General features: G+C 40.6%; 2 protein-coding genes across 2 annotated transcripts in view; one reads left to right on the forward strand and one right to left on the reverse strand.

The window, feature by feature from the left end:
* The window catches only part of LOC146673690 (butyrophilin subfamily 3 member A2-like), a 348,925-nt gene that overhangs the window by 230,351 nt on the left and 91,276 nt on the right, over positions 1-27,298 (forward strand). The window lies entirely within an intron of this gene.
* LOC146673705 (uncharacterized) lies at positions 7,847-9,540 on the reverse strand. Its single transcript, XM_085400999.1, has one exon. The coding sequence runs from the start codon at positions 9,538-9,540 to the stop codon at positions 8,053-8,055; it is 1,488 nt and encodes a 495-aa protein (XP_085257125.1). The 3' UTR covers positions 7,847-8,052.

Genomic DNA, 27,298 nt, shown 5'->3' on the forward strand with positions numbered 1-27,298 from the left:
AGTTTAGTGTAGTTTTTATTTTCTGAAAATCCTTAGTTTCAGTTTAATTTTATTTGTGTTTTGCAAAAATTAAGTGTAACAAAATCTCAGTTCCATCATATCAATCATGCTCTTCTGGTTATCCTTGGGTGTAGAGACTAATAACTATTAACTCTTGCCGCACCGAGTGTTCCTAATTTTGGTTAAAGTTAATTGATAACCTTTTGAAGGCGATTGTTTCACACCTTTATTTAGATGTCCCAGTCCTGTTATCTCGGGATGCATCACGCTGCCTTATCTGGGGTTAGCTGTTTTCTTGGGATGCGAGTTAAGTGGGTGAGCTCTTCAACGAGGGGGAGCGTGCTCCCCCTGATGAGGTCTTCTAGGTAAGCTAGGTTAACCTTCTTGTGTGAGCTTTTCAAGTGCACTTTTAAGGTTTGTGGGATTTTTTGTTTTATAAATGTCCCTCAAGACCCCCTGATGGCCCAGTAATTCATTTTTGCGCACTGTAGTACACATTTAGTTTTTGCTTGTAGCTCTCATACTCTACTTGCCACTCCTCTAAGTCCTGATGTTTCTTAGAGAGGACAACAGAACCTTTAAAATTATATCCCATGTGTGGGGGTGTGGCCTTGCCAATTGTTTTTCCCACCTTTTCAAAATGGCTGGCGTGCCCACAAGCACATTTTATGGAAGAAAGAAAGGTAAGCTTGATATTTACAATTAAAATGTTTTGTTAAACTCAGATTTTTATTTTATTCAAAAAATAAACATCTAGTAAATAATTTGAGGGGTCTTTAAGAATTAGGCTCATTTACTTTCACAGGGAACATGACTAATTTATTAATGTGTGCTCTACACATTAGGACTTTATACTTATGTTTATTTCACTTTTTCCTAATACACAACTTTTGACAAAGGTGGAGAGAATTCTTAACACAATTATTGAGGGAGATTCAAACATAGATTTTTCAAAATATGAGAGGGTCAGGACCCACTAGAAGCCACACAAAGATTATCGAGATGCAGTGGCAGATGTAATAGAGAAAGACACAGGGCCACCTGAAATCTGTCATCCTATCTGGTGCAAAACCAACATGTAGTAGAATCTGGAATTTTGATTTCGAGTTAAAAATAAAATATGGGTAAAATGCAGAAATCTTTTCCAGTAAAGTAAAAAATAAGAGTCGCAATTATAGTTGAATCCATAACACCTAATTGTTTCTACGAGATCACGTCGTTGCTAAAAGTTATCAGTGATCTCAATGTGTGAAAAGAACTCACAGTATCTGGGGTTTAAGCTCCTCTTGGCTGAGAAACCCTGGGGCAAACATGTGAACAAGACCTGAATAATACCAGTAATGAAGACTTCTCTCCAAAGATCAATAAAAGGAAGCCCCAATCTGATGAGAGTCTAGCAAAATATGGTTCACTCCACTTGCCTGAAATGGTTAACAGTCCAAGGCATTTCAGTTGTAGAATGATTGGGTGCAACAATGAAACAGATGTGAGATGAGGGAAGTGCCAAATGTTCCTTTGTGTCTCCAAATAAAATCAGTACTTCCTCAGATTTCCTAAATAAATTGACTTTTGTGAAGTAGAAAGTTCAGTGCCATCACTTATTCCTGAACCAATAGTTTACAGCTAGTGAAGTGTCAGTGACTTCTGGGTTGGTCCCTGATCTTCATCTTATGAGATTGTTATTTTATTTTTAGTCGGCCTCATCACTGATGGGGACGACAAGGAGTACAGAGGTCTGACCCAAGACTTTGTGGACTGGTGCCAGCTGAACTACCTCCAGATCAACGCCAGTAAAACCAAGGAACTGGTGGTAGACTTCCGCAGGCACAAGCATTCTCCACTGCAACCACTGAACATCCAAGGTATGGACATTGAGGCTGTGGACAGCTACAGGTACCTTGGTGTTCATCTGAACAATAGACTGGACTGGACTCATAACTCAGACGCCCTCTACAGGAAAGGGCAGAGCAGGCTGTACCTGCTGCGGAGACTCAGGTCGTTTGGAGTGGAGGGCCCACTCCTGAAGAAATTCTATGACTCTGTTGTGGCTTCTGCTATCTTTTATGGCGTGGTCTGCTGGGGCAGCAGCATCTCTGCTGGGGACAGGAAGAGACTGAACAGGGTGATCCGAAGGGCCAGCTCTGTTCTAGGATGCCCTCTGGACCCAGTGGAGGTGGTGAGTGACAGGAGAACGGCGGCTAAGCTGTCATCCCTGATGGACAACATCTCCCACCCCATGCAGCAGACTGTGACAGCACTGAGCAGCTCCTTCAGTGGGAGACTGCGGCACCCACGGTGTGGGACGGAGAGATTTCGCAGGTCTTTCCTCCCCACTGCTGTCAGACTCCACAACAAAGACTTTAACTGAACAAACACACACATCCACACATGTGCAATAACACTAAGTGCAATAATCCTTTCTGGCATCGTTGTATTTTTACTCAGTTGTATATAGTATTTGTATTCGTATTCTATTTTTATCTTATTGTATATTTTTATTCTATTTTATTCTACTGTATATAGTATATTATTTTATTCTATTCTGTACAGCTGTGTACTGTATTTATTCTTATTGTATTCTAATTTTTGCGTCATAACTTTTGCACTGTCCACTTCCTGCTGTGACAAAACAAATTTCCCACGTGTGGGACTAATAAAGGTTATCTTATCTTATCTTATCTTAATTTGCTTCGGCCGCTGTGCTTGTGGGGGCAGTTGGTCCAGCCCCATAGCCACCTGTATCAACACACTGAGAAATTTATTTAATATCATTTTCATCACTGTTAAATAGACTAGCAGGCAAGACGCCCACCTTTGCACTGCAGACTACATGCCAGTCTCCCAACACACTCCTCTCTGAGTTTCAGCTTTAAAACCCAACGTCATTCAACACCTTATTTGTAGTATCATAATCAGCAAAATCAGCGTTTTACTTACAGGCATGTATCATTGTTTGCAAATCAAAATTATAAAACTCAAAAACACGCTAAACAGCAACAAAAGTCCTCTGTGCGCGTCACCGCTCATTTGCATCTTCACACACCGTCTAAAAATAGCTCACAGCGCTGCAGCGCGCTGTCGTCACACACAGGGTCACACAAAGCTCAGACAAAACTCTATTATTTTATATTACAAAAGACGTCTTATATTTACAATCACTGACAGGCCTGACAGATTCAGCACCTAACAAATTTCGACAAATTTAACCATAACGGGTCCAACTGAAGAAAGGTAACTTTTTTGTAATCAATCAAACAGTATCTGTTACTTCTGGAACAGATTCTGACCTAATTTCTAAAATCCCTAACTCAATTTAACTTTGTCCAAACAAGCACATGACACCGTTCCAAACGGTGAGGAGACTCTAACTCCTAGCTTATTTCAGGATGCCCTGTACCCCACAGATAAGCCAAACTGAACTAACCCTGTTCGCCGACAGGTCAAAGCCGCGCGTCCACGACTAGGAGGGGGCGTAACCCCCGGGCTATGCGCTTCTTAGCAACTTCTGGTGCCGTCCTATAATAATTTTCGCCTACATAATTTGAAAAATTTATCCATAACGGGTCCAACCGAAGAAAGGTAACTTTTTTACGGCCAATACCAGCCTCTGTTACTTCTGGAACAGTTTCTAGTCTAATTTTCTAAAATATACCTAGCCAATTCCCTACCAAACTACCTGAGCCTTTAACTCAATATCCAGGGACTCAAACCCAACATTATTACGTTCATATTTCTTCAACTTCATTAAATACTCTTAAGCAACTTTAACTGCATAACACACGGTGATTCTCATCAAAATCAAAACAGACACTCTACCAGTAATTTCAGTGAGTAGACTTTAATTTAGTCATATCCAATTTGGCACACTTTGGAAATAATTCAACAGGTAGTGCCTTACCTTTAGATAAGCCGGCTTTTGTCCACTCACATCAGACCACTGGCTCGTGCCTGTCCGTTCGACAACATCGGACCGTCCATACTTTTAAATTCCACCCCAATACCACAGGACGAGCCCCCAAAATGTTAAGGTTCAAAATATTGGGGATGGAGACAAGAGAAAAAAACACAATAACAACACTGGTCCGGCCGGGTTGAGTCAAACGATGATTTTAATGATCACACGCGTGGGAGATGGACACTGATGCAGACAGCCTCAAAATCTCAAAATGGTGGAGCATTGCTCAAACTTTTATAGCCTCTGGTGCCTCCACCTTATCATACAAAGCCTAAACATTCACATGCTCTCTCTCACACAGCGCCTGAGCTACGACCTTGGCTCCCTGTTTATCTGCTCCTGCTGAAATGGGGCAGAAAACTCCAGCACACTCTGTTCTCTTCTACTCAGACAAATTAGACAATAACCTTCTGCGAACAGTATTTCTTATAACTCAGCAGTATAATGCATCATAAAACAATATCATTCATTCACAACAAGTCAGCAATTTAATGTAATGCAAATCAGTTTAACTAATGTAATAGTTATCAGCTTCTTCTAATTCAGGAGAATAATGCAAACTAAAACTACATAATAATTCACAATCTTTAATTCGGGGTATAACATGGCATAAAATAATATTAGAATCTAACAATCTTCAGTCTAATCTCAACATACTTTTGACAGGTCCATTAAACACTAGACATTTAGAATCCTTTAGTGATATAAGTTTGCCCATGGTAGAATACTACATGTAGTTATTTGCATTAGGAAATGTTTAACCATATATACCTAAAGGCACATAATTAATGATGTGTGATCTTTTAGCAGACTGCACTGAGGAATGCACTCTGTCCCAGTTTAAGTGCCTTGTTTACATATAGATGAACTGTTGGATTTTCCAAACCAGCAGGCCAAAAGAAATGCCCTGGGGTCGCAGCAAGAGGAGATGAAGTTTTAAAACAAAGGGCATTGCAAAAACAGGATCCTTTGTATAATATCACTACAAAACAATATCCTGTAAATGCTAACCGTAGTGCTAAAATTCACAACAAATATACATTGTCTCGTGGCTACACGAACAGCTGGAAAACTCTACTAAGCATCACCCAATGTACATAGCTAAGTATATGATAAGTTACAACCATAGAACAAACAAATACAAGGCACTTACTTATCATTCACGCACATGCACTACACATGTTCAGTACAACAGCCCAGCTCCACCAGCGCTATCACGGTGAACCAGCGCAAACACAAACAAAGGATGGGAGGAATGTACCATCTTAGCAGTGGTTAGAGGGGGTCCGTGGAACAGTCTATATACACAAATCACAGGGGTTTTATACACTTGGACTCAGTGTTGGGAAGGTTACTTTTAAAAGGTATTCCATTACAGAATACAGAATACATGCCCCAAAATGTATTCTCTAACGTATTCCGTTACGTTACTCAATGACAGTAAGGTATTCTGAATACTTTGGATTAATTAATATATTATCATGCTTTTTACAACAACCCGAATGTACTATTGCTGTGTGATTTATTACTATTACTGAAGGTCCGCGACTCCGAACTGTAGTAAAGGGACCTCTGACTAATACGGCGGGGTCCCTGTCGGCTCGTAGCCGAAAAATAGCTTTACTTTGTTGTGTGGGTCAACTTTTCTTGCGAGAGACAGAGAGAAGTACGGAGCCCCTCTGATGACATGGTACAAAAAATAAATAAATTGTGGCCACGAAATATCATTTCGAGGCCACGAAATAGGTATAACGTGCCCACGAAATACTTATTTGTGGCCACGAAATACTATTTCGAGGGCACGAAACAGGTATAACGTGCCCACAAAATACTTATTTGTGGCCACGAATTGGGTATAACGTGGCAACGAATTACGCATTTGTGGCCACGAAATAGATAACGTGCGCACATCTTATTGATAGAATTCCTGGACAGCTGCGTAGAGACACAAGCATAAAAGTAGGCTAAATACACCATGGACAGAGACAGTCTGATTGAGTTTTATTTCAGGCTGGGAATGAGCTACAAATGCATTTTGAAAAGCCTGGCAATGCAAGGAACCATCATTACGGAGAGACATTTAAACCGGATATTGAGAGCCAAGTCGCTTTACAGACGTAAGTACGACCTGGACGCCGGGATAGATTTTATTGTGAACCAACTGCAAGGGCCTGGGAAGGATCACGGTTATCGGTGGATGTTTACAAAGTGCAAACAACACGGCATTGCGATCAGGAAAGAAGACGTCAGGATCCTCATCTCTTTACTGGACCCAGTAGGTTCCCAGGTTTGCCAGACCAGACGTCTCAGAAGGAGGCAATATTTTGCTCAGGGGCCTAACTTTGTGTGGCACATAGACTCTTATGACAAACTAAAGCCATATGGGATATGTATTACAGTTTTTGCCCACTGCTTGAACACATTTTGCAAAACCCCGCTCGCTGTGCCAAAACTGTACACACAAGTACACATGACACAACACTGGGAAATATACCATTCACATCTGTGCCAAATTAAAACTCTACTCCCAAAACCTAAACTCTGGTGTCAAAACCTAACATTCCTTTGTCAAAATGTAACTCTGTTGACAAAATGACACATACTTGCATCATATGCAAACACTTACAGATCAGGGGGAACACACTAGTCTTCTGTACATAAAACACTGCAGTCCTTGATTTCCATTGTTTATTCAGAAGGCACATTTACAGGAGACACATTCCCAAACAACCAAAAACGCAAATAGACCTACTCAATATTGTACATTGCAGTACCATGAATTCAGATAAAGCAAAAAAAACAACAACAACACAATAGTACTGCAATAGAAAAAACACCTCAGCGTAGCCATTTCAAGAACTTTGCAAGCATGGATGGAGGGAGAGGAAGAGGATATTTATCCCGGTGCCTAGCGGGAGAGGACATTGCTTGCGATGTTGATGAGGTCCTGTGGCCAGACCCCAACAGACGGCGGGATCCATGAGCCCACTTATGCACAATTGTCATGGTTTTTTGTGTTCACAGTATAGGCTTTTTGTAGTTGGCTAATTGGTGTTCGGTTTTGCAAGTAGGTGCCTTCAGGTGTGTATTTGAGTGGTTGCAATTACCCGATGTGTTTTGTATTTTGGATACATGTGTTTTCCGAATGGCACCCTGAGATTTCATTTTGTGAGCGAAGTGTCTTATGTATGAAATAGAGTGTAGCATGCAGGACCATGTGTGTTGCATGAGGGAGTAGGTGTGTTGCATGATTGGTACTGGGGTGCAAAGCAGCGCTTTTGTTTAAGGTAGGGGTACATGTGTTTGAGGTATGGTAACAACAGCTTCACGTTGTGTTACTTTAGTCTAAGCATGGGTTTATAGTGTTCAAGCAACGGGCAAAAACTGTAATATAGAACATGCTTAATCAGTTGGAATATGGTATTTGTAATGGTGTTGTACTTATGTATGTATATACAGTAGACAGCACTCAGCAATCTTCCAGTTTGTAGAACTGTTACTGTATGCTATATTGGAAATATTTGTTACTCTTCCTGTAGTAAAAAAGTATTAGAATGTTAAAATTAGTAATTTATTTTGGCACTAGCCAAAAACACAGTAACAATGTGTGCAGCAGGAACAGATGCACTTCTATGTTTAGTGTACGGATTCCTACCAGGTGAAGCACTGAAAATGTTATTTAAATATGTATATGTATTTTCAACTGGTGTTGTTTTGTGGTCTCATTCCCCAACCAATTTGTTGCCTTATTTTGTCCCCAACACTCACCGCTGCTTCTGCAAAATCAGAGTGCTAAGTGCTGTCTACTACAGGTAACTCCACTTTAAAAAACCTGAACATTCCCTTTAGCTTACTATTTTAATTGGGGGGAGAAACTAAGAAAGCACTTACTGACCAGATGAAAAAAAAGGCTGCACATGAAAAAGGCACAACGGGCTACACTGTTAAGAGAACTTAACCACCCAGTCTATTGAACATTCACATTCATTCCTTCATGTTACTGTTAACTACACCCGTGTTTCTATGAACTGTTAGGGTGGAAAACCTAAAACGTGTAGGGCAGAGTGCCTTGAGGACCAAGGTTGGGTAACACTGACCTACACCACATCCATCACCCACATAGAGCTTGCGAGAATGCTGTTAAATTCACTGCGAAAGTCTGGATAGCTGTGATAACCAAGGGGCAGCTTTAGTACACATCCACATGTGTGGGATTGTGGTCTGCGGAGGAAATCTGTAGTTTCTATGAACTCAATTAGTATGGCTTTATCCAACAGATTGGATCCTGTACAGAACCGCAGGAAAAGCTGAAGATAATTGAAATCAATTTCTCCAATGTACCTTTTCAGGTAACGAGAAACTGTTGACTGGGCAGCTGTCATCTCCTCTGGAAAGATTAGAAGCTCCTTCACTGTTTTTACAGTCGGTTTTTTTTCTGCTATGAAATGATGCAGTCCTTCTGGTGGGAGTAAACCAGCTACAGAACCCACAACGGGACGCCAGCACTTGATTACAAACATTGGGGCCTGAATAAGTACTTTGTGTCCTATCTGTGCCAAAACAGGGAGCAGTGTGTCCTTGGTAGGAACCTGCTTGCACTCATGTGCATCAAGTACTTCCAGCAATTCATCTGTATCCACTGAATTGAAGTCATCCAAAGCCTTCAGGAGAACAGATCGCTCTTCTTGTGAGACGTACAAAAGAAAGGAATCTTTTAAACTACTGGTTGTTGAGCCGTACAATATCTCCTCCAGAAAGGGTATTGCAAGCTTCACTGGGAAGTAACCAGCTTGCTTCCACCCTACAACAAACACTCTAGCTATAGCCTGCCATTCTTCACACTGAAAGTCATGCTGGATGAATGGGACTTTCACCTCAACTCCCAATGTGCAGCTGTCATAGAAATCCATCCAAAATTCTGTCAGGCAGTCCCGCAAAACACCACTTCCTTCCCCCTGTTCAAGCTCTCCATTTGGTAACAACATTTTGATATTGACCTCAGATGAAATAATGTTTGAGTCCTTAAAGGCACTGATCAAATCAGTAAGACAATGACCTCTTCTAACAGTTAGTATTACGGGACAAGATCGTGGTTCAGGGGGTGCTTGGTCAGGAATATTGGCCTCTCCTGTCAGCCCCGGTGAGAGAGACAATGTGTGATGAGGTGGATCAGACTCTTTTTCTGTAAACAGTGTTTCAGGGTTTAGTTCAACCACACTAATATCCACCCTGTTATCCCCACTAATAATAACAACTGCATCAGAATCTTCACTTTCACCTACATTTGGCAGACCATCCCATGGTAATGTGTCATTCAGTTCCAAATATCCACTTATGGAAGCTCCATCATTAATTACAAAGTTTGATGGTTCTGAATTTATGTTTTCCACCAACAGATCATCAGCGGCCTGATTAGGTTCATTGCCAGTGAGATCTACCACAGAGGGCTGGGTTATTGCATGATCGGCCTCTACGTCTTGGGGCTGCTGTTGTGTTTTCTTTCTGGTACACAGATAAAGTCGCAGAATTTTGACTTTACTTTGCTTATACAACTCATCAACTGTACTGGAAGCATCCACATGCATCTGTGAGCTCTCAATATGAGTTGAATAGTGTGAAAGACTTTTGGTTTTTTTTGAGGTGCCATTGGGGAAAAACAGATTTTCAGCCATAAGTTTGATATTTGACACTGTTTCATTTTTATCTACAGATAAATGCCTTGTTCCACCACCACTTACAGACTTCACCTGTTTGAACCCACCCTTCGACTCATCAAAATCCATCCAGCCAACCTCAATTCGTCTAACTGTTCGTTTTGCATTTGTATTTTCTGCCCACTGAGACAATTTCTTTTTAGGAGGCATTCCCTCAGCTCCTGTCAGTCTTTGTCGTAGCCTTGAGAGTATAGATTCTTTCCTGGATGGTGACGTCCGTGACAGTGTTGCTTGTCTGCAGAAGGCCACAGTGGAGACTCTATCGCCAACTTTGGGGATGTACTTTGCCAGGTCACTGTCTGTCATTAAGGGAATGACAGTTTCATCAATCTGAAAAATATAAATAACAAATTAATAAAATTGTCAATATTAAAAAACCAATGAATACATACAACTGCATATTTTAGAGTTGTTTTTTGCTATCTACTTTTGATAACAGATACTTTTGGTAATGTGGTACACATTTGTCCAACATAAGATGAACAAAAATTGCTTTTAAAATTACTCTTTAAACATATCACGTCATTAATTAATGTCACTGATTAAACACAAATATGAAATTCAATAAATTCTTTTAGAATGTGCATAGTAAATTGTGGATTGCGGCTCTCCGTTCAAAAACAAACACACAGACACACACGCACGCACACAGCAACAGCTGCAGTGGCTTACATTCTCATCTTCAAGTTTCTTGATCACATCTTCTTCAACTTTGCGCTCTGTTAAGAATTCTCGCAGCCGAGTATCCATAGCTGACCTCTAAACCACATGAAAATGAAATTAGTATTTTTACACTCAGTTATAAATTTTATGTAGCAGATTTTTACATGATAGCCTACCTATAAAATCACTTTATCTATGGCAAATCAGAATTTGATAATGATTGTTTTATTACTTAGATATTATCTATGGTAATGAGGAATGGAGCGATTGTCTACTTGGAGTTTAAGTAGTTCAGCATGAGCAATGACAACCTGCATCAATACAAAATCATTCCGATCACTGTATGCTTTATTAGTTCCCTTGGCAACGTGATAACCGCAGTGAGCTACTGTAACTGCAAGGCTTCATCCGATAATGCGTTGAAAGCTACGGCTCATTTAGCATGTATTACCTTAACAAGTGTGACTCACATGATGCTACTTTCAAAGGAGATGTTCAGCAAAAAAAAGGCAATTTTAAGATGCTTTCCATCTAAAACTGTTATTATTGTCCAGACCAGATTAGTTGCACCAGCTAGTATGGTGATGTGGCCAGGGTAAAAGAGAGACACCTTCGTGACACAGAGAACTAAGGTTTTATGTTGAACATACCTCGTTTATTAGTAGCCTTCAGCCTTGCTCTACTTTGAAAGTGTGCTGCGGGGCCGCCGCACGTCCTACAGTTAAAAATGAGTTTACGGCTACATATTAGCACAACAAAACAACGTGTACTAACAACATGAGGATACAACATTTGAAACGTCAGCAGATACCATTTAGAACATAGTAACAATATAGGTCTGAATAAATAACTGCCGAATTGCGGGATAACAATATGAAATAAATATAAAATATAATACACTCACCTTAAGGACATCACCAACAGCAAGGACTCCGTACTAGGGCTGACGCAGGTTCTAGTGAATGTGCCCTGGGATAATATATATATATATCATCAAGTGTTTCGTGGCCACAAATAAGTATTTCGTGGGCACGTTATACCTATTTCGTGGCCACAATTTATTTATTTTTTGTACCATGTCATCAGAGGGGCTCCGTAGAGAAGAGTTGAAAGGCTGCTCAGACGGAACTTATTGTTTTCGGAGGAAAACACGAACACGGTGTACAGTCGAGTCTTAATAGCTTACTTACAACTGGGCTCGTCAGGCACTCTTCTTGGCTGCAGTGGTTATTATTATATTTACATGCTTCCAGCTCCCGTTTTTCCTCGATGACAGCTCGTACCTTTCCACTCCCCTTTTTCTCCCTCCTCACGCTCACAGACCCATAACGTGTATGGCAGTCCATTCTCCCTGCAACACGGACTACACTGCCCATGATGCTACATTCTTTAGAGCTACGCTTGTAGCATTCTGCCTGTTAGCTTAGCACAACAACAACAACAACGAAAAGGCGCTCTCTCACCCAGGAAACACACAGTCGCAGAGAGAGAGAGTGTCGCCCTGTAACCATGGCAACTGTAACGCTGCCGCCTGGAACAACAGAACGTAGCTGTCAAACAAAACCCAAACAGTCCTGACCCGCGACAAAATGAAACAGGAAAGTACCGCAGTGTAATCCATTTCTTTCAACAAAGTAACTGTATTCTGAATACCACCTTTTTAAACGGTAACTGTAATGGAATACAGTTACTCATATTTTGTATTTTAAATATGTAACGGCGGTACATGTATTCCGTTACTCCCCAACACTGCTTGGACTACATCGTGAAGCTCATTGAGAGAAGGCCAGACTGCAGTGCAGTCAACAAAGCAAACCGTGACTGAGGAGTCTATGATATAAGGCATATTTAGAATTATGTATTTTTTTCTTTGCTACATAATTCCATATATCTAGCTTAGCATATATATATATATATATATATATTAGGGGTGCAACGATATTCGTATCGATATTGAACCGTTCGATACAGTGCTTTCAGTTCGGTACGCATATGTATCGAACAATACAACATTTGTAATTTATTTTATCAACTTTCCTTCCGACGATGCTGTCTGTGTTGAGCGCTCAGTGAATCTGTGTTCGACTACTCCGCCTAGGCTGCACTGTCGAGCGCAGATCCACTGAGCGCTCAACACAGACAGCATAGTCAGAAGGAAGAGAGCAGGGCAAGCTAGCGAGACAGAAGTTAAGCTCTACTTGCAACAGGCAAATTGAACCTCATTCAGATCTGGCGTTTGGAATTATTTTGGTTTTCATGTGACGTATGACCCTGAAGGTAAGCGAGTCATGGACTAAAGTAAAACAGTATGTTGGATGTGCCATGCAATGCTCATTTACATGGGTGGGAACTAGTGTGTTAGCGCAGTTAGCTCGTTAACGTGTTTGCCGTCTAGCCCCATGCACGGAGCGATCGGCGGTAGCTCGTTAACGGAGATTTGCCGTGTTGTGGCGTTAAGGTCATTTCAACGAGATTAACCTGAAAGCACTAGTGGGAACACAATGAATATGACTGCACATTTACGCCGACATCATCCTAGTGCAAAGACAAAAACAACAAGCATGCTACTAACTTTAGCCGAGTCATTTAGACAGCTGTTAGCACATGATTCTCCTTATGCTGCTGAGAATATAGCCCAGAAGAAGCGGATAGTATAGCTTTTATTTTGGAAAGAGCCATTTCTCTGTAATAAACTCTCTTTTCCAAAGATGAGTGATTCCTCAATCAGATACAGGGCTTGCAATATCGCTAGCCCGACGTCCCGGAGCTAGCGATTTTTTCAGTCGGGCTACCAAAATCTATCTCTTCCCTGCCCGTCGGGCTATTGTAGGAAAAATATATGTCAATGCTTTTGCATTCTTTCAGAAATGTAGCTGGGTAATTATGTCATTGGCATCGGTGAGCCACTGTCAATATGTGACATATTGAAGTCGCGTTTGAATTTGCGCTTGTTTTTTTTGCTTTCACTTTGCAATCGTGCGAACTGTGTATAGAGAGCGACAGCACTGATCTGTGAGTGATGATAATTTGTGCACCAATTCCTCTGACATCGTCTTATTAATCGTTAGCTTACTATGCAAACATGACAAGTGAAATCTCCCGCAGCTTAAACATGTGAGAGGTTGATCGCGCAGAGAATCGCTGAGCTTATGTGAGTGAGCGTGTAAAAGCATTTCAGTTCTGCTGAGCCAAATAAGACAGGTCAGGGTGAAGAAGTGACAGCCAAAGAAAAGCTTACCACAAAACGGAGAAGTTATGACAAATCAGACTATAAGGCAAAAAGAAAGTGCAGCTTTATGGTTTCATGGACAAAAGAATTTCTGTGGCTGCAATATGATGAGCTAAATAACCAGGGCTGCACATAAGTGGTCCGCAGGTGCGCATTCGCTGTCAAAATAAAAAACACGCACAAGGGTTAGGGTTAAATTTAAAAACTGTACTTTTGAGTTAAAATATATATTTATAATTTTAATAAATGACAAATTAAAAATGCATGAACATTTTTTTGTATCGAAAAAATATCGAACCGTGACACCAAAGTATCGAACCGAACCGAACCGTGAATTTTGTGTATCGTTGCACCCCTAATATATATATATATATATATATATATATATATATATATATATATGACCCAAAATGCAGGACTCTGGTCCAGAAAGTTAAATAATGCACAGTGGTGGTGATAGTAGTTGTGTAGTCTGTGTATAGAAGAAAGTCCTTGGATAGCAGACAATTAACTGTCAAACTGTGTCCTCAGCAGTGTTGGGCAAGTTACTTTGAAAAAGTAATTAATTATAGTTACTAGTTACTTCTTCAAAAATAGTAACTGAGTTACAATATTCTAAAAGTAATTAATACTTGAAAAGTAACAATTGCGTTACTTTAAAAAAACGTTTAACCCTCTGGGGTCCATTTTTAACTACTTTTGATTTTCCCTCCACATTTTACCTTTAAAAACTATTTACTTTGCCTTGTTTGGTCCTTTTCAGCACAACCTCACGTGTCTGAATTTACAGTTATGTTTTCGTTTTGACATACTGTATTAACACAATTAATCTAAAATCAGACAAAAAACATAAAATCAGAGTTGAAAAAGTTATATATTTTACTGTAACAACCACAAACATGTTTATTGAATCATATTTCATAACTTTAAATGCAAATATAACTTGTCAATTTTAAAATCCTATGCACAAGTTTTGCAAACAACACAGTTATTTGCACCCATTTACCTTTTACCTTGATTTTTTAAAATAACCATTTCAAACTATTTACAGAACAATCAGCTGTTCTGCATTCAATAAGATGCCACAAAAATTATTTGTGCCACTCCAAAAACATAATTTCTGTCCACTTTAACCCTTTAAGACCTACCATAGAACCAAGTCCGCCAGAGCTTATATTATATTTTTACATGCTGTGGAGCCATTTTTGGGAGCATTTCAAGTTGCTATACATCAATACAACCATTATAGCCCAAACTTTAATAATATGTCTGCATTAGGTGCATAGTAATTACATAAATTGCAAAAAAGTGCAATAAACTACAAAAAAATTGAAAATCGTTTTTGTTTTTTTAACATATATTTCTAGTTAGAGAAATTTAAGAGGCTTATCCCTCAAAACTGTAAATACAAAAAAGTTGCACAAACTAGTTTCCCACCACAGGAAATTTATTTTGAGTGTCTTCATAGTTTTATTTTTGAAATACACCAATTTTTATATACTGCAGGAAAAACGAAAATAAATATTATAGTGCAAATTTGCAAAATAACAGCATATGCATCAAAATAAACTATTTCCAGCAGTGCAATATGAGTCCTAAGCATCCCAGAAACAACACAGAAAGTCATAAACTCAAACATAACTTTTTAAAACACAAGTATAGGCTAATAAGGCCCCGATCGTAAAAAACTACATTTCCGCAAAATGACGTCACTTCCGGTTTCGGGCAGGTCATGCGGTCATGTGATAGTTCGCGCTGATGGACGTAGGAAGTGTTACAAACAGCTGATCGGATCGGCGAAGCGTGTTTCTGGAATATCATGTTTTTGTTGCTGCAAGTGATTTTTATGCAGTTTTTGCAAAGCTATATGTGGAAGGAAACTGTGACCTAGGACAAGCTGATGGCATAAGATGTAAGTACAACTCCTCCAGTTTCATATGCAAAAAAAATGATTGCGCTAGCTTACGTGGTTGCAGAGCTACCGGGATTTAAAAATAGTTACGCAAAACAGAGCGTGCCCGCTCCGATCGGCTGTAAAGGGTTAAAGGAGAACATCACAGCCTGATACCTGCAGGTCTGACAGCAGCAGGTGTATAACTCCTGTTTTATACTTGGAGACAGCAGTCGCCTCATTGTTCTGACACAACACAAAACTATCCACAACACTACACACTAACTACACACTCCAAACACGCTAAACGTCACAAATCTCTCACATCTCAAAACTCGCGCTCTCTCTTTTTCTGCTGTCTTTCTCTCTCTCTCTCTCGCCCTCACTCCTAAAACTTGCCCTGTTTTTCTTTCTCTCTCTCATAAGCAGAGGTCTCGCTGCGCTGTCAGACAGTAAACGTGACGAAACTATTGAGGAAAAACGCTGCGTATATATTGTTTATCATGACTCTGGTTTTACGTGGCCTATCAACACAATTTAAAAACTGGTATATATCACCTTGTTGCTTTGTCTTTAAGTGGTCATGTGATTGGATTACCACGACTACTTTATTCTTCCTCAGTCAAACAGCAGCACTCATGCGTTTGTTTTGCCCCCTTAGCTCCAGGTGTTGTGCTGGGCCCTATTTCAGGAAGCCGGTTTAGTGGAAAAACTGAGTAAGTATACCCTGAGTTAACGAAAACTCTGGGTTTTCGGTTTCACAAAGCGAGTTCAGCTGAAGCCTGAGTGAGTCACTATGACGACACACTCCGTGAAGCTAACCTGCCCCCTAGTAGGTTTACTACAACTAACCCTGACTGTCTCCGCCCCTTTGTCGGAAACCTGACAGTAGGAAGTGTCGGACATGGCGTGCCCCTTCCTTGAAGAGCCAGTAGATCGTGAAGCCCAAATTCTCCGCAGAGCTCTCCGCCGGGAGAGAGTGATCAGAGCGCGTTTGGACATTTTATCATTTCCTGATGATTTTCTGTGTGAACGTTACCGTTTCTCAGCACAATCTATAAGTTATTTGGATAACATCCTCAGGCCATATATTACGCATGTGACACATCGCGGACATTCTCTCAGTTCTGTACATATTATTTGTATTGCACTTCGGTTTTTTGCAAACGGGAGCTTTCTGTATAATATTGATGACGCTGAGCACGTTTCCAAGGCTACCATCTGTCGGGCAGTCAGGAATGTTACAGTTGCACTGAAACGTCTCCTGTACTGGTTTGTGGTGTTCCCCGGTCATAGACCCACAAGATTCATCAAAGAGGGATTCCACAAAATTGCAGGTAGCAGGATGAACAAAACTTAATTCATGATGTGGTGATACTTGAACTACTACTTAAATTTTACATTTATTTTCAGGGTTCCCAGGCGTGATTGGCTGTACAGATGGCACTCACATTCCAATCATTGCTCCTTCAGTAAATGAAGGAGACTATGTGAACAGGAAGTCTTTCCACAGCATTAATGTACAGGTACATAGTTCCCTGTAGCATTTCAAACTAACAAATTATTTCATTATAGTAATGGATGCTAATTTGTGTTCTCTGCACTGTGAAGATCATATGTGATGCTGCCAACATTATCACTAATGTGGAAGCCAAGTGGCCAGGCTCTGTCCATGACTCACAAATATTCCGTGAATGTACACTGAGCACAAAATTTGGACATGGTGAGTTGAGAATACTTTAAAATATATAAAGACCAATTGCTTCAGGGACATTTGAACTGAAGTGTATCCTTCTGTCTTAGGAGAGTTCACTGGCTACTTGCTTGGTGATAGGGGGTATCCATGTTTACCCTATTTGCTTACCCCTTACCCTGACCCGGGCCCACAGCAGCGATATAATCTGGCTAATTGCAGGACAAGAGCCAGAATTGAAATGACTATCGGAATGCTTAAGGCCCGGTTCCAGTGCCTGCAAAGACTCAGGGTCACCCCAGAAAGGGCATGTGACATTATTGTGGCATGTGTGATTCTTCACAACATTGCCACAATTAGAGGAGAACACTGTCCTTCTGAACCAAACATCAGCAGTGATCCAAACCATGAACATCCTGACCCTCCCACGGACATACAAGATGGGAGCGCAGTCAGAGACACCATATGTCACAATCATTTCTTTTGACCCATCACCTCAACATGTTGAAAGAAGAATAAACAGATTTTTTGTTCAACTGGCTTTATTGGTCGCCTGTATTTCAAGGTTCAAGGTTCAAGGTTCTTTATTTGTCACATGCATAGTTATACAAGTATAACACACAGTGAAATGTGGCCTGACACGCTCCTCGACATGTGCAAAAATTTGGGGGGGGGGGGGGGGGGGGGGGGGTTGTAGAGGAAGAACATTATATATATATATTAGGGGTGCAACGATACACAAAATTCACGGTTCGGTTCGGTTCGATACTTTGGTGTCACGGTTCGATATTTTTTCGATACAAAAAAAATGTTCATGCCTTTTTAATTTGTCATTTATTAAAATTATAAATATATATTTTAACTCAAAAGTACAGTTTTTAAATTTAACCCTAACCCTTGTGCGTGTTTTTTATTTTGACAGCGAATGCGCACCTGCGGACCACTTATGTGCAGCCCTGGTTATATAGCTCGTCATATTGCAGCCACAGAAATTCTTTTGTCCATGAAACCATAAAGCTGCACTTTCTTTTTGCCTTATAGTCTGATTTGTCATAACTTCTCCGTTTTGTGGTAAGCTTTTCTTTGGCTGTCACTTCTTCACCCTGACCTGTCTTATTTGGCTCAGCAGAACTGAAATGCTTTTACACACGGACTCACATAAGCTCAGCGATTCTCTGCGCGATCAACCTCTCACATGTTTAAGCTGCAGGAGATTTCACTTGTCATGTTTGCATAGTAAGCTAACGATTAATAAGACGATGTCAGAGGAATTGGTGCACAAATTATCATCACTCACAGATCAGTGCTGTCGCTCTCTATACACAGTTCGCGCGATTGCAAAGTGAAAGCAAAAAAACAAGCGCAAATTCAAACGTGATTTCAATATGTCACATATTGACAGTGGCTCACCGATGCCAATGACATAATTACCCAGCTACATTTCTGAAAGAATGCAAAAGCATTGACATATATTTTTCCTTCCTACAATAGCCCGACGGGCAGGGCAGAGATAGATTTTGGTAGCCCGACTGAAAAAAATCGCTAGCTCCAGGACGTCGGGCTAGCGATATTGCAAGCCCTGTATCTGATTGAGGAATCACTCATCTTTGGAAAAGAGAGTTTATTACAGAGAAATGTCTCTGTCCAAAATAAAAGCTATACTATCCGCTTCTTCTGGGCTATATTCTCAGCAGCATAAGGAGAATCATGTGCTAACAGCTGTCTAAATGACTCGGCTAAAGTTAGTAGCATGCTTGTTGTTTTGGTCTTTGCACTAGGATGATGTCTGCGTAAATGTGCAGTCATATTCGTTGTGTTCCCACTAGTGCTTTCAGGTTAATCTCGTTGAAATGACCTTAACGCCACAACACGGCAAATCTCCGTTAACGAGCTACCGCCGATCGCCCCGTGTGTGGGGCTAGACGGCCAACACGTTAACGAGCTAACTGCGCTAACACACTAGTTCCCACTGTAAAATTATGATATTATTTTATGCCATGTTATACCCCTAATTAAAGATTGTGAATTATTATGTAGTTTTAGTTTGCATTATTCTCCTGAATTAGAAGAAGCTGATAACTATTGCATTAGTTAAACTGATTTGCATTACATTAAATTGCTGACTTGTTGTGAATGAATGATATTGTTTTATGATGCATTATATTGCTGAGTTATAAGAAATACTGTTCGCAGAAGGTTATTGTCTAATTTGTCTGAGTAGAAGAGAACAGAGTGTGCTGGAGTTTTCTGCCCCATTTCAGCAGGAGCAGATAAACAGGGAGCCAAGGTCGTAGCTTAGGCGCTGTGTGAGAGAGAGCATGTGAATGTTTAGGCTTTTTATGATAAGGTGGAGGCACCAGAGGTTATAAAAGTTTGAGCAATGCTCCACCATTTTGAGATTTTGAGGCTGTCTGCATCAGTGTCCATCTCCCACGTGTGTGATCATTAAATCATCGTTTGACTCAACCCGGCCGGACCCGTGTTGTTATTGTGGTTTTTTCTCTTGTCTCCATCCCCAATATTTTGAACCTTAACAGCTTGGGGGCTCGTCCTGTGGTATTGGGGTGGAATTTAAAAGTTTGGACGGTCCGAGGTTGTCGAACGGACAGGCACGAGCCAGTGGTCTGATTTGAGTGGACAAAAGCCGGCTTATCTAAAGGTAAGGCACTACCTGTTGAATTATTTCCAAAATGTGCCAAATTGGATATGACTAAATTAAAGTCTACTCACTGAAATTACTGGTAGAGTGTCTGTTTTGATTTTGATGAGAATCACCGTGTGTTATGCAGTTAAAGTTGCTTAAGAGTATTTAATGAAGTTGAAGAAATATGAAACTGTTCCCAGAAGTAACAGAGAATGTTGGGTTTGAGTCCCTGGATATTGAGCTGAAGGCTCAGGTAGTTTGGTAGGGAAATTAGGACAGAAACTGTTCCCAGAAGTAACAGAGACTGGTTAATAGTTTTACAAATTAGGTCAGAAACTGTTCCCAGAAGTAACAGAGACTGTTTAATTGGTCGTAAAAAAGTTATCTTTCTTCGGTGAGACCCGTTATGGTAAAATTTCTCAAAATCGGTTAGGTGAAAATTATTATAGGACGGCAGCCCAGAAGTCTGCTAAGAAGCACATAGCCCGGGGGTTACGCCCCCTCCTGGCCGCGGACGCGCGGTCTTGACCTGTCGGCGAACAGGGGTAGTTCAGTTTGGCTTTAACTGTGGGGTACAGGGCATCCCGAAATAAGCTAGGAGTTAGAATCTCCTCACCGTTTTAAATGGTGTCATGTGCTTGTTTGGACAAAGTTAAATTGAGTTAGGGATTTAGAAGTTAGGTCAGAAACTGTTCCCAGAAGTAACAGATACTGTTTGATTGACTACAAAAAAGTTGGACTTTCTTCGGTGAGACCCGTTATTTTAAATTTGTCGAAATTTGTTAGGTGCTGAATCTGTCAGGCCTGTCAGTGATTGTGAATATAAGACGTCTTTGTAATATAAAATAAAAGAGTTTTGTCTGAGCTTTGTGTGACCCTGTGTGTGACGTGCAGCTGCAGCGCTGCGAGCTATTTTTAGACGGTGTGTGAACATGCAAATGAGCTGTGACGCGCACAGAGGACTTTGCTTCCTGTTTAGCGTGTTTTTGAGTTTTATAATTTTGATTTGCAAACAATGATACATGCCTGTAAGTAAAACGCTGATTTTGCTGATTATGATACTACAAATAAGGTGTTGAATGACTAGGGTGTGAATGATGTTGGAGTTTAAAGCGGAAACTCAGAGAGGAGTGTGTTGGGAGACTGGCATGTAGTCTGCAGTGCAAAGGTGGGCGTCTTGCCTGCTAGTCTATTTAACAGTGATGAAAATGATATTAAATAAATCTCTCAGTGTGTTGATACAGGTGGCTATGGGGCTGGACCAACTGCCCCCACAAGCACGGCGGCCGAAGCAAAATTATAGTAATGGAAACCACACTCAGCAAGAATCAGCAGCTGTGGAAAAGACAGCAGCTAGCAGAGAATTAAAGGAGAAATTAAGAGAAGTTTTACACATAAAATTGCGGCCAACAGACTTGTGGAGGTTGGGAAGGCGCCTGGAGCATCACAACAAGAAGTTGTTTGCATGTTTGCGTTTAGCCCTCTGCACTCAAGGCATTTCCTACACTTTATCAGTCCGGACAGTCACGCCGAACGAAGCTTCTGACCTTCAAAAGGCCGAGTGCCAACTCGTTATAAGCACATTTGCAAGGTGTGTCTGAAAATTATTGAAACCCCTCTTTTTAACAAAAGACAAAAAATTAAAATAACAATCTCATAAGATGAAGATCAGGGACCAACCCAGAAGTCACTGACACTTCACTAATTGTAAACTATTGGTTTAGGAATAAGTGATGGCACTGAACTTTCTATTTCACAAAAGTCAATTTATTTAGGATATCTGAGGAAGTACTGATTTTATTTGGAGACACAAAGGAACATTTGGCACTTCCCTCATCTCACATCTGTTTCATTGTTGTACCCAATCATTCTACAACTGAAATGCCTTGGACTGCTAACCATTTCAGGCAAGTGGAGTGAACCATATTTTGCTAGACTCTCATCAGATTGGGGCTTCCTTTTATTGATCTTTGGAGAGAAGTCTTCATTACTGGTATTATTCAGGTCTTGTTCACATGTTTGTCCCAGGTTTCTCAGCTAAGAGGAGCTTAAACCCCAGATACTGTGAGTTCTTTCACACGTTGAGATCACTGATAACTCTCAGCAACGACGTGATCTCGTAGAAACAATTAGGTGTTATGGATTCAACTATAATTGCGACTCTTATTTTTTCTTTACTGGAAAACATTTCTGCATTTTACCCATATTTTATTTTTAACTCAAAATCAAAATTCCAGATTCTACTACATGTTGGTTTTGCACCAGATAGGACGACAGATTCCAGGTGGCCCTGTGTCTTTCTCTATTACATCTGCCACTGCATCTCGATAATCTTCTCTGTGGCTTTTAGTGGGTCCTGACCCTCTCATATTTTGAAAAATCTATGTTTGAATCTCCCTTAATAATTGTGTTAAGAATTCTCTCCGCCTTTGTCAAAAGTTGGGTATTAGGAAAAAGTGAAATAAATATAAATATAAAGTCCCAATGTGTAGAGCACACATTAATAAATTAGTCATGTTCCCTGTGAAAGTAAATGAGCCTAATTCTTAAAGACCCCTGAAATTATTTACCAGATGTTTATTTTTTGAATAAAATAAAAATCTGAGTTTAACAAAACATTTTAAATGTAAATATCAAGCTTACCTTTCTCTCTTCCATAAAATGTGCTTGTGGGCACGCCAGCCATTTTGAAAAGGTGGGAAAAACAATTGGCAAGGCCACACCCCCACACATGTGACATAATTTTAAAGGTACTGTTGTCCTCTCTAAGAAACATCAGGACTTAGAGGAGTGGCAAGTAGAGTATGAGAGCTACAAGCAAAAAACTAAATGTGTACTACAGTGCGCAAAAATGAATTACTGGGCCATCAGGGGGTCTTGAGGGACATTTATAAAACAAAAAATCCCACAAACCTTAAAAGTGCACTTGAAAAGCTCACACAAGAAGGTTAACCTAGCTTACCTAGAAGACCTCATCAGGGGGAGCACGCTCCCCCTCGTTGAAGAGCTCACCCACTTAACTCGCATCCCAAGAAAATAGCTAACCCCAGATAAGGCAGCGTGATGTATCCCGAGATAACAGGACTGGGACATCTAAATAAAGGTGTGAAACAATCGCCTTCAAAAGGTTATCAATTAACTTTAACCAAAATTAGGACCACTCGGTGCGGCAAGAGTTAATAGTTATTAGTCTCAACACCCAAGGATAATTAGAAGAGCATGACTGATATGATGGAACTGAGATTTTGTTACACTTAACTTTTGCAAAACACAAATAAAACTAAATTGAAACTAAGGATTTTCAGAAAATAAAAACTAGACTAAACTAGCAAAGAATTGGTAAAAACTAATTACAACTGGCAAAAAATTGAAAATCTGGAGTCGAAACTAGATAAAAGATAAAACCTAATGAAAATGGCGAAACGTTTAAAACTCTGGTGCAGAGATTGGCAAATCTGACCAGGAACGTTATAAAATGGATTGTCAGAACAGTCAGCGTTAAAGCCACATTTGACAGTCCATACTAGGGTGGCATTGGACATCTTGGGGGTGGAAAGGGGTTGGTGTGACCAAGGTGTGGTTTGGCTTGTTGTATGTATATTTGAGATCATATGGCTCTGGATGGACCGGTTACCAGGGCATGGAAGGAGGACAGACTCATTAAAGGAGGAGAAGGAACTTGCTGGGATTGGAGATCCTCTGGGTGAGTGGTTGATTAAAAGCATGCATAAAATAGAAGTTATCTGTTGTTATTGATTGGTAATAGATTGATAATTGGCCACATTTACAGCTGTATTGACTTGTTGTGGACGTAGTCGACTTCAGGTTTAAACACTCTCATTAACAGGTTGAAAATAGTGATATTAAAGGAAGAGTATGCAGCGCCACCCTGTCAGACGCCAGTGATGGTGGAGCTCACTGATGAATCAGGTGAGCTGGATTCATGGCTGATTCAAAACTAAGATCCCCCTGCTGTGGTCAGTAAGGGGAGAAAAGGGGGAAATAAAATCAAGAATTAAAGAGGCATTTATAAACGTTTAGGTGTCAAGTGAAACGGGACAAAAGGGGGTGTTATACTGTTATTTTCAATGTCAGCATTATTATTGTATGAGAATCATGCAACAAGCATTGCATCGATGATCATTTATTGAAGCTTTTGACCTTATACTAACATCTGTGTTCCTGTGATTGTTATAACTTCTGATGAATCTTCTATTTACAGGTGTTAGGATAATGATATAATTTTTCATTGCAGGTGTAACCATGATCATTTTTATACATATTGCAACTTGTTGCTCATTGTAGAGTTGTGCTCAAGTTAATAAGGGTTAAAAGCTACAGTCAGCGCGAATGTCTGACTGATCTATTGAGGGGAAAGGCTTCGAGCATAGAAGGCCGCACGCGCTTACAAAACACTGATATCATGTTATTCTTTGTGATCTTTTCTTAAATTATGTCTTTAAGGTTAGTTTAAATAGTGGCAGTTAATTAAACGAGATTTATTAAAATATTAAATACCTGAGTCAGAACGTTACACGCGGATCACCTTAAGAGTCTGGGAAACTTTGTAGCTGCCTAACCTTTTCTTTTAATGTTCTAGCTCCGTTGATTTGACACATTGGAATGTGTCAAAAAAGGGGGGGAAGGTTGAGCTTTAACATCAAACCAGGATTATTTGAACATTTTATAACTTCATTTGTGTCTTTAATAATTTAGGAATGGTAAAGCTTAAGCTAATAGCGGTCCGAGAAGACGGACCTTTTAGAGAATCAGTGAAAAAGCATAAACTATCACTTTCATGTTTAATCATTACTCATTGAAATGAACTGAATAGCGTTTAGAAGATTTGTTAATTTTTTGTCTTTTGTCAAAAAGAGGGGTTTCAATAATTTTCAGACACACCTTGCAAATGTGCTTATAACGAGTTGGCACTCGGCCTTTTGAAGGTCAGAAGCTTCGTTCGGCGTGACTGTCCGGACTGATAAAGTGTAAGAAATGCCTTGAGTGCGGAGGGCTAAATGCAAACATGCTTACACACACATAAGATATGATTAGAATAAGTCCCTGGGACATTCTGAATGTTTTAGACCAATTCTGAATCACTAGAAGGTCAGTAGATAAGAACATTAGATTATTAGGGTTAGGAAGAGAGGTGTTTTGGTTTTCTGTCTCTTACAGAGAAAGGAACAGACACCAGACGAGGTCACAGAGATGCGAGGATCCTCCGTAGCAGAGTCAGACACAGTGACTGCCGAGACATCAACTGGGTCCAAGGGTCATGGCGTTTGGGCTCCAGCTAGTCACCACAAAAGGATGGATCCCATAAACACAGCAATAACCATGAAGGGGTTGGCGGAAATCCGGGAACACCAGACCAACGAAGTTCGAGAGGCTTTTGGGCAAAAAGGGGACACCTTCCTGTTCCTTTTTCTGGAGAATACACAGATCGTTGTTTGAAATCGGAGCAGAATAATCCCCTGATCTGTGTTACGACTGAAGGGTTGTCTAACCCCTAAGGTTGAAGAATTAAGAGCAGAGGATCACCCAACTGGACGACACTGGTAGCTGCAGCAATAAAATAAAGGTTAAGAGCTCTTCGGACAGAGGTTCTAGTCTACGTCTGAATGGTATAAGGGAACACCAAATAAAGCTGTGGGAGAACAGGGGAGTGTCATCTGGACCTGCTATCCTTGTAGTAATAGTTTGTCTTGCACCTGACTTGCGCAAACACAGAGATCATCTTACATATGGTTTGCCCGTCAGGGGGACAAAGGACCTCAGGAGTGAGAAGAGATGAACCCGGCCACACTGGGCTACAGGGTGTTTGTGAGGTCATTATTCTAATGACCTCATCAGGGGGAATTGTAAAATTATGATATTATTTTATGCCATGTTATACCCCTAATTAAAGATTGTGAATTATTATGTAGTTTTAGTTTGCATTATTCTCCTGAATTAGAAGAAGCTGATAACTATTGCATTAGTTAAACTGATTTGCATTACATTAAATTGCTGACTTGTTGTGAATGAATGATATTGTTTTATGATGCATTATATTGCTGAGTTATAAGAAATACTGTTCGCAGAAGGTTATTGTCTAATTTGTCTGAGTAGAAGAGAACAGAGTGTGCTGGAGTTTTCTGCCCCATTTCAGCAGGAGCAGATAAACAGGGAGCCAAGGTCGTAGCTTAGGCGCTGTGTGAGAGAGAGCATGTGAATGTTTAGGCTTTTTATGATAAGGTGGAGGCACCAGAGGTTATAAAAGTTTGAGCAATGCTCCACCATTTTGAGATTTTGAGGCTGTCTGCATCAGTGTCCATCTCCCACGTGTGTGATCATTAAATCATCGTTTGACTCAACCCGGCCGGACCCGTGTTGTTATTGTGGTTTTTTCTCTTGTCTCCATCCCCAATATTTTGAACCTTAACACCACCAATGTAATTGAGCATTGCATGGCACATCCAACATACTGTTTTACTTTAGTCCATGACTCGCTTACCTTCAGGGTCATACGTCACATGAAAACCAAAATAATTCCAAACGCCAGATCTGAATGAGGGTGGGGGAGGTCCATGTGTCTTGCTAGCTTGCCCTGCGCTCTTCCTTCTGACTATGCTGTCTGTGTTGAGTGCTCAGTGGATCTGCGCTCGACAGTGCAGCCTAGGCGGAGTAGTCGAACGCAGATTCACTGAGCGCTCAACACAGACAGCATCGTCGGAAGGAAAGTTGATAAAATAAATTACAAATGTTGTATTGTTCGATACATATGCGTACCGAACCGAAAGCACTGTATCGAACGGTTCAATATCGATACGAATATCGTTGCACCCCTAATATATATATATATAGTATATACACTGGGTGAATGTGCAGTAGTAGCAGCAAGCAGGTGAATTCTGTACATTAATATGAATAGACATCTGACTATTTTACAGGATAGACAATATAAACATATTTAAAATTAAAGGAATTTGGAATGTACATTGTGCCTTGGTTTAGTGTCTGGAAGAGAGTCCTGTCTCAGTCAATTATAGATGATGTGAGAGGGCGGGTGTGTGTGTTTAGGGCACGGATGGCTTGGGGATAGAAGCTCCTCTTGAGTCTCTCTGTCCTTGCCCGGAAGATGCGGAACCTTCTACCAGATTGCAGAAGTTGGAACAGTTTGTTGCCAGGATGGGACGGGTCCTTCAGTATCTGCGCTGCTCTAGTCCGGCATCTCCTGGTGTAGGTGTCCTGAAGCGGGGGGAGAGCAATCCTGCAGCAGCGTTCTGCTGTACGGATCACTCTCTGGAGAGCTTTTTGGTCCTTCACACAGCTGTTCCCAAACCACGATGTCATGTTCTGTGTGAGGATGCTCTCCACAGCGCCTGTATAGAAAATCCTGAGGATCTTTGGAGAGACCCTGAACTTCCTCAGTTGTCGAAGGTGATACAGGCGCTGCCTAGCCTTTTTGGTCTGGACCTGAATGTGGGCAGCCCATGTCAGGTCTGAGGAGATGTGGACACCAAG

This window comes from Rhamphochromis longiceps, linkage group LG3 (assembly GCF_057381845.1).
Source record: "Rhamphochromis longiceps isolate RC_006_pf linkage group LG3, R_longiceps_female_GT1.1, whole genome shotgun sequence".
NCBI classification, from domain to species: domain Eukaryota; kingdom Metazoa; phylum Chordata; class Actinopteri; order Cichliformes; family Cichlidae; genus Rhamphochromis; species Rhamphochromis longiceps.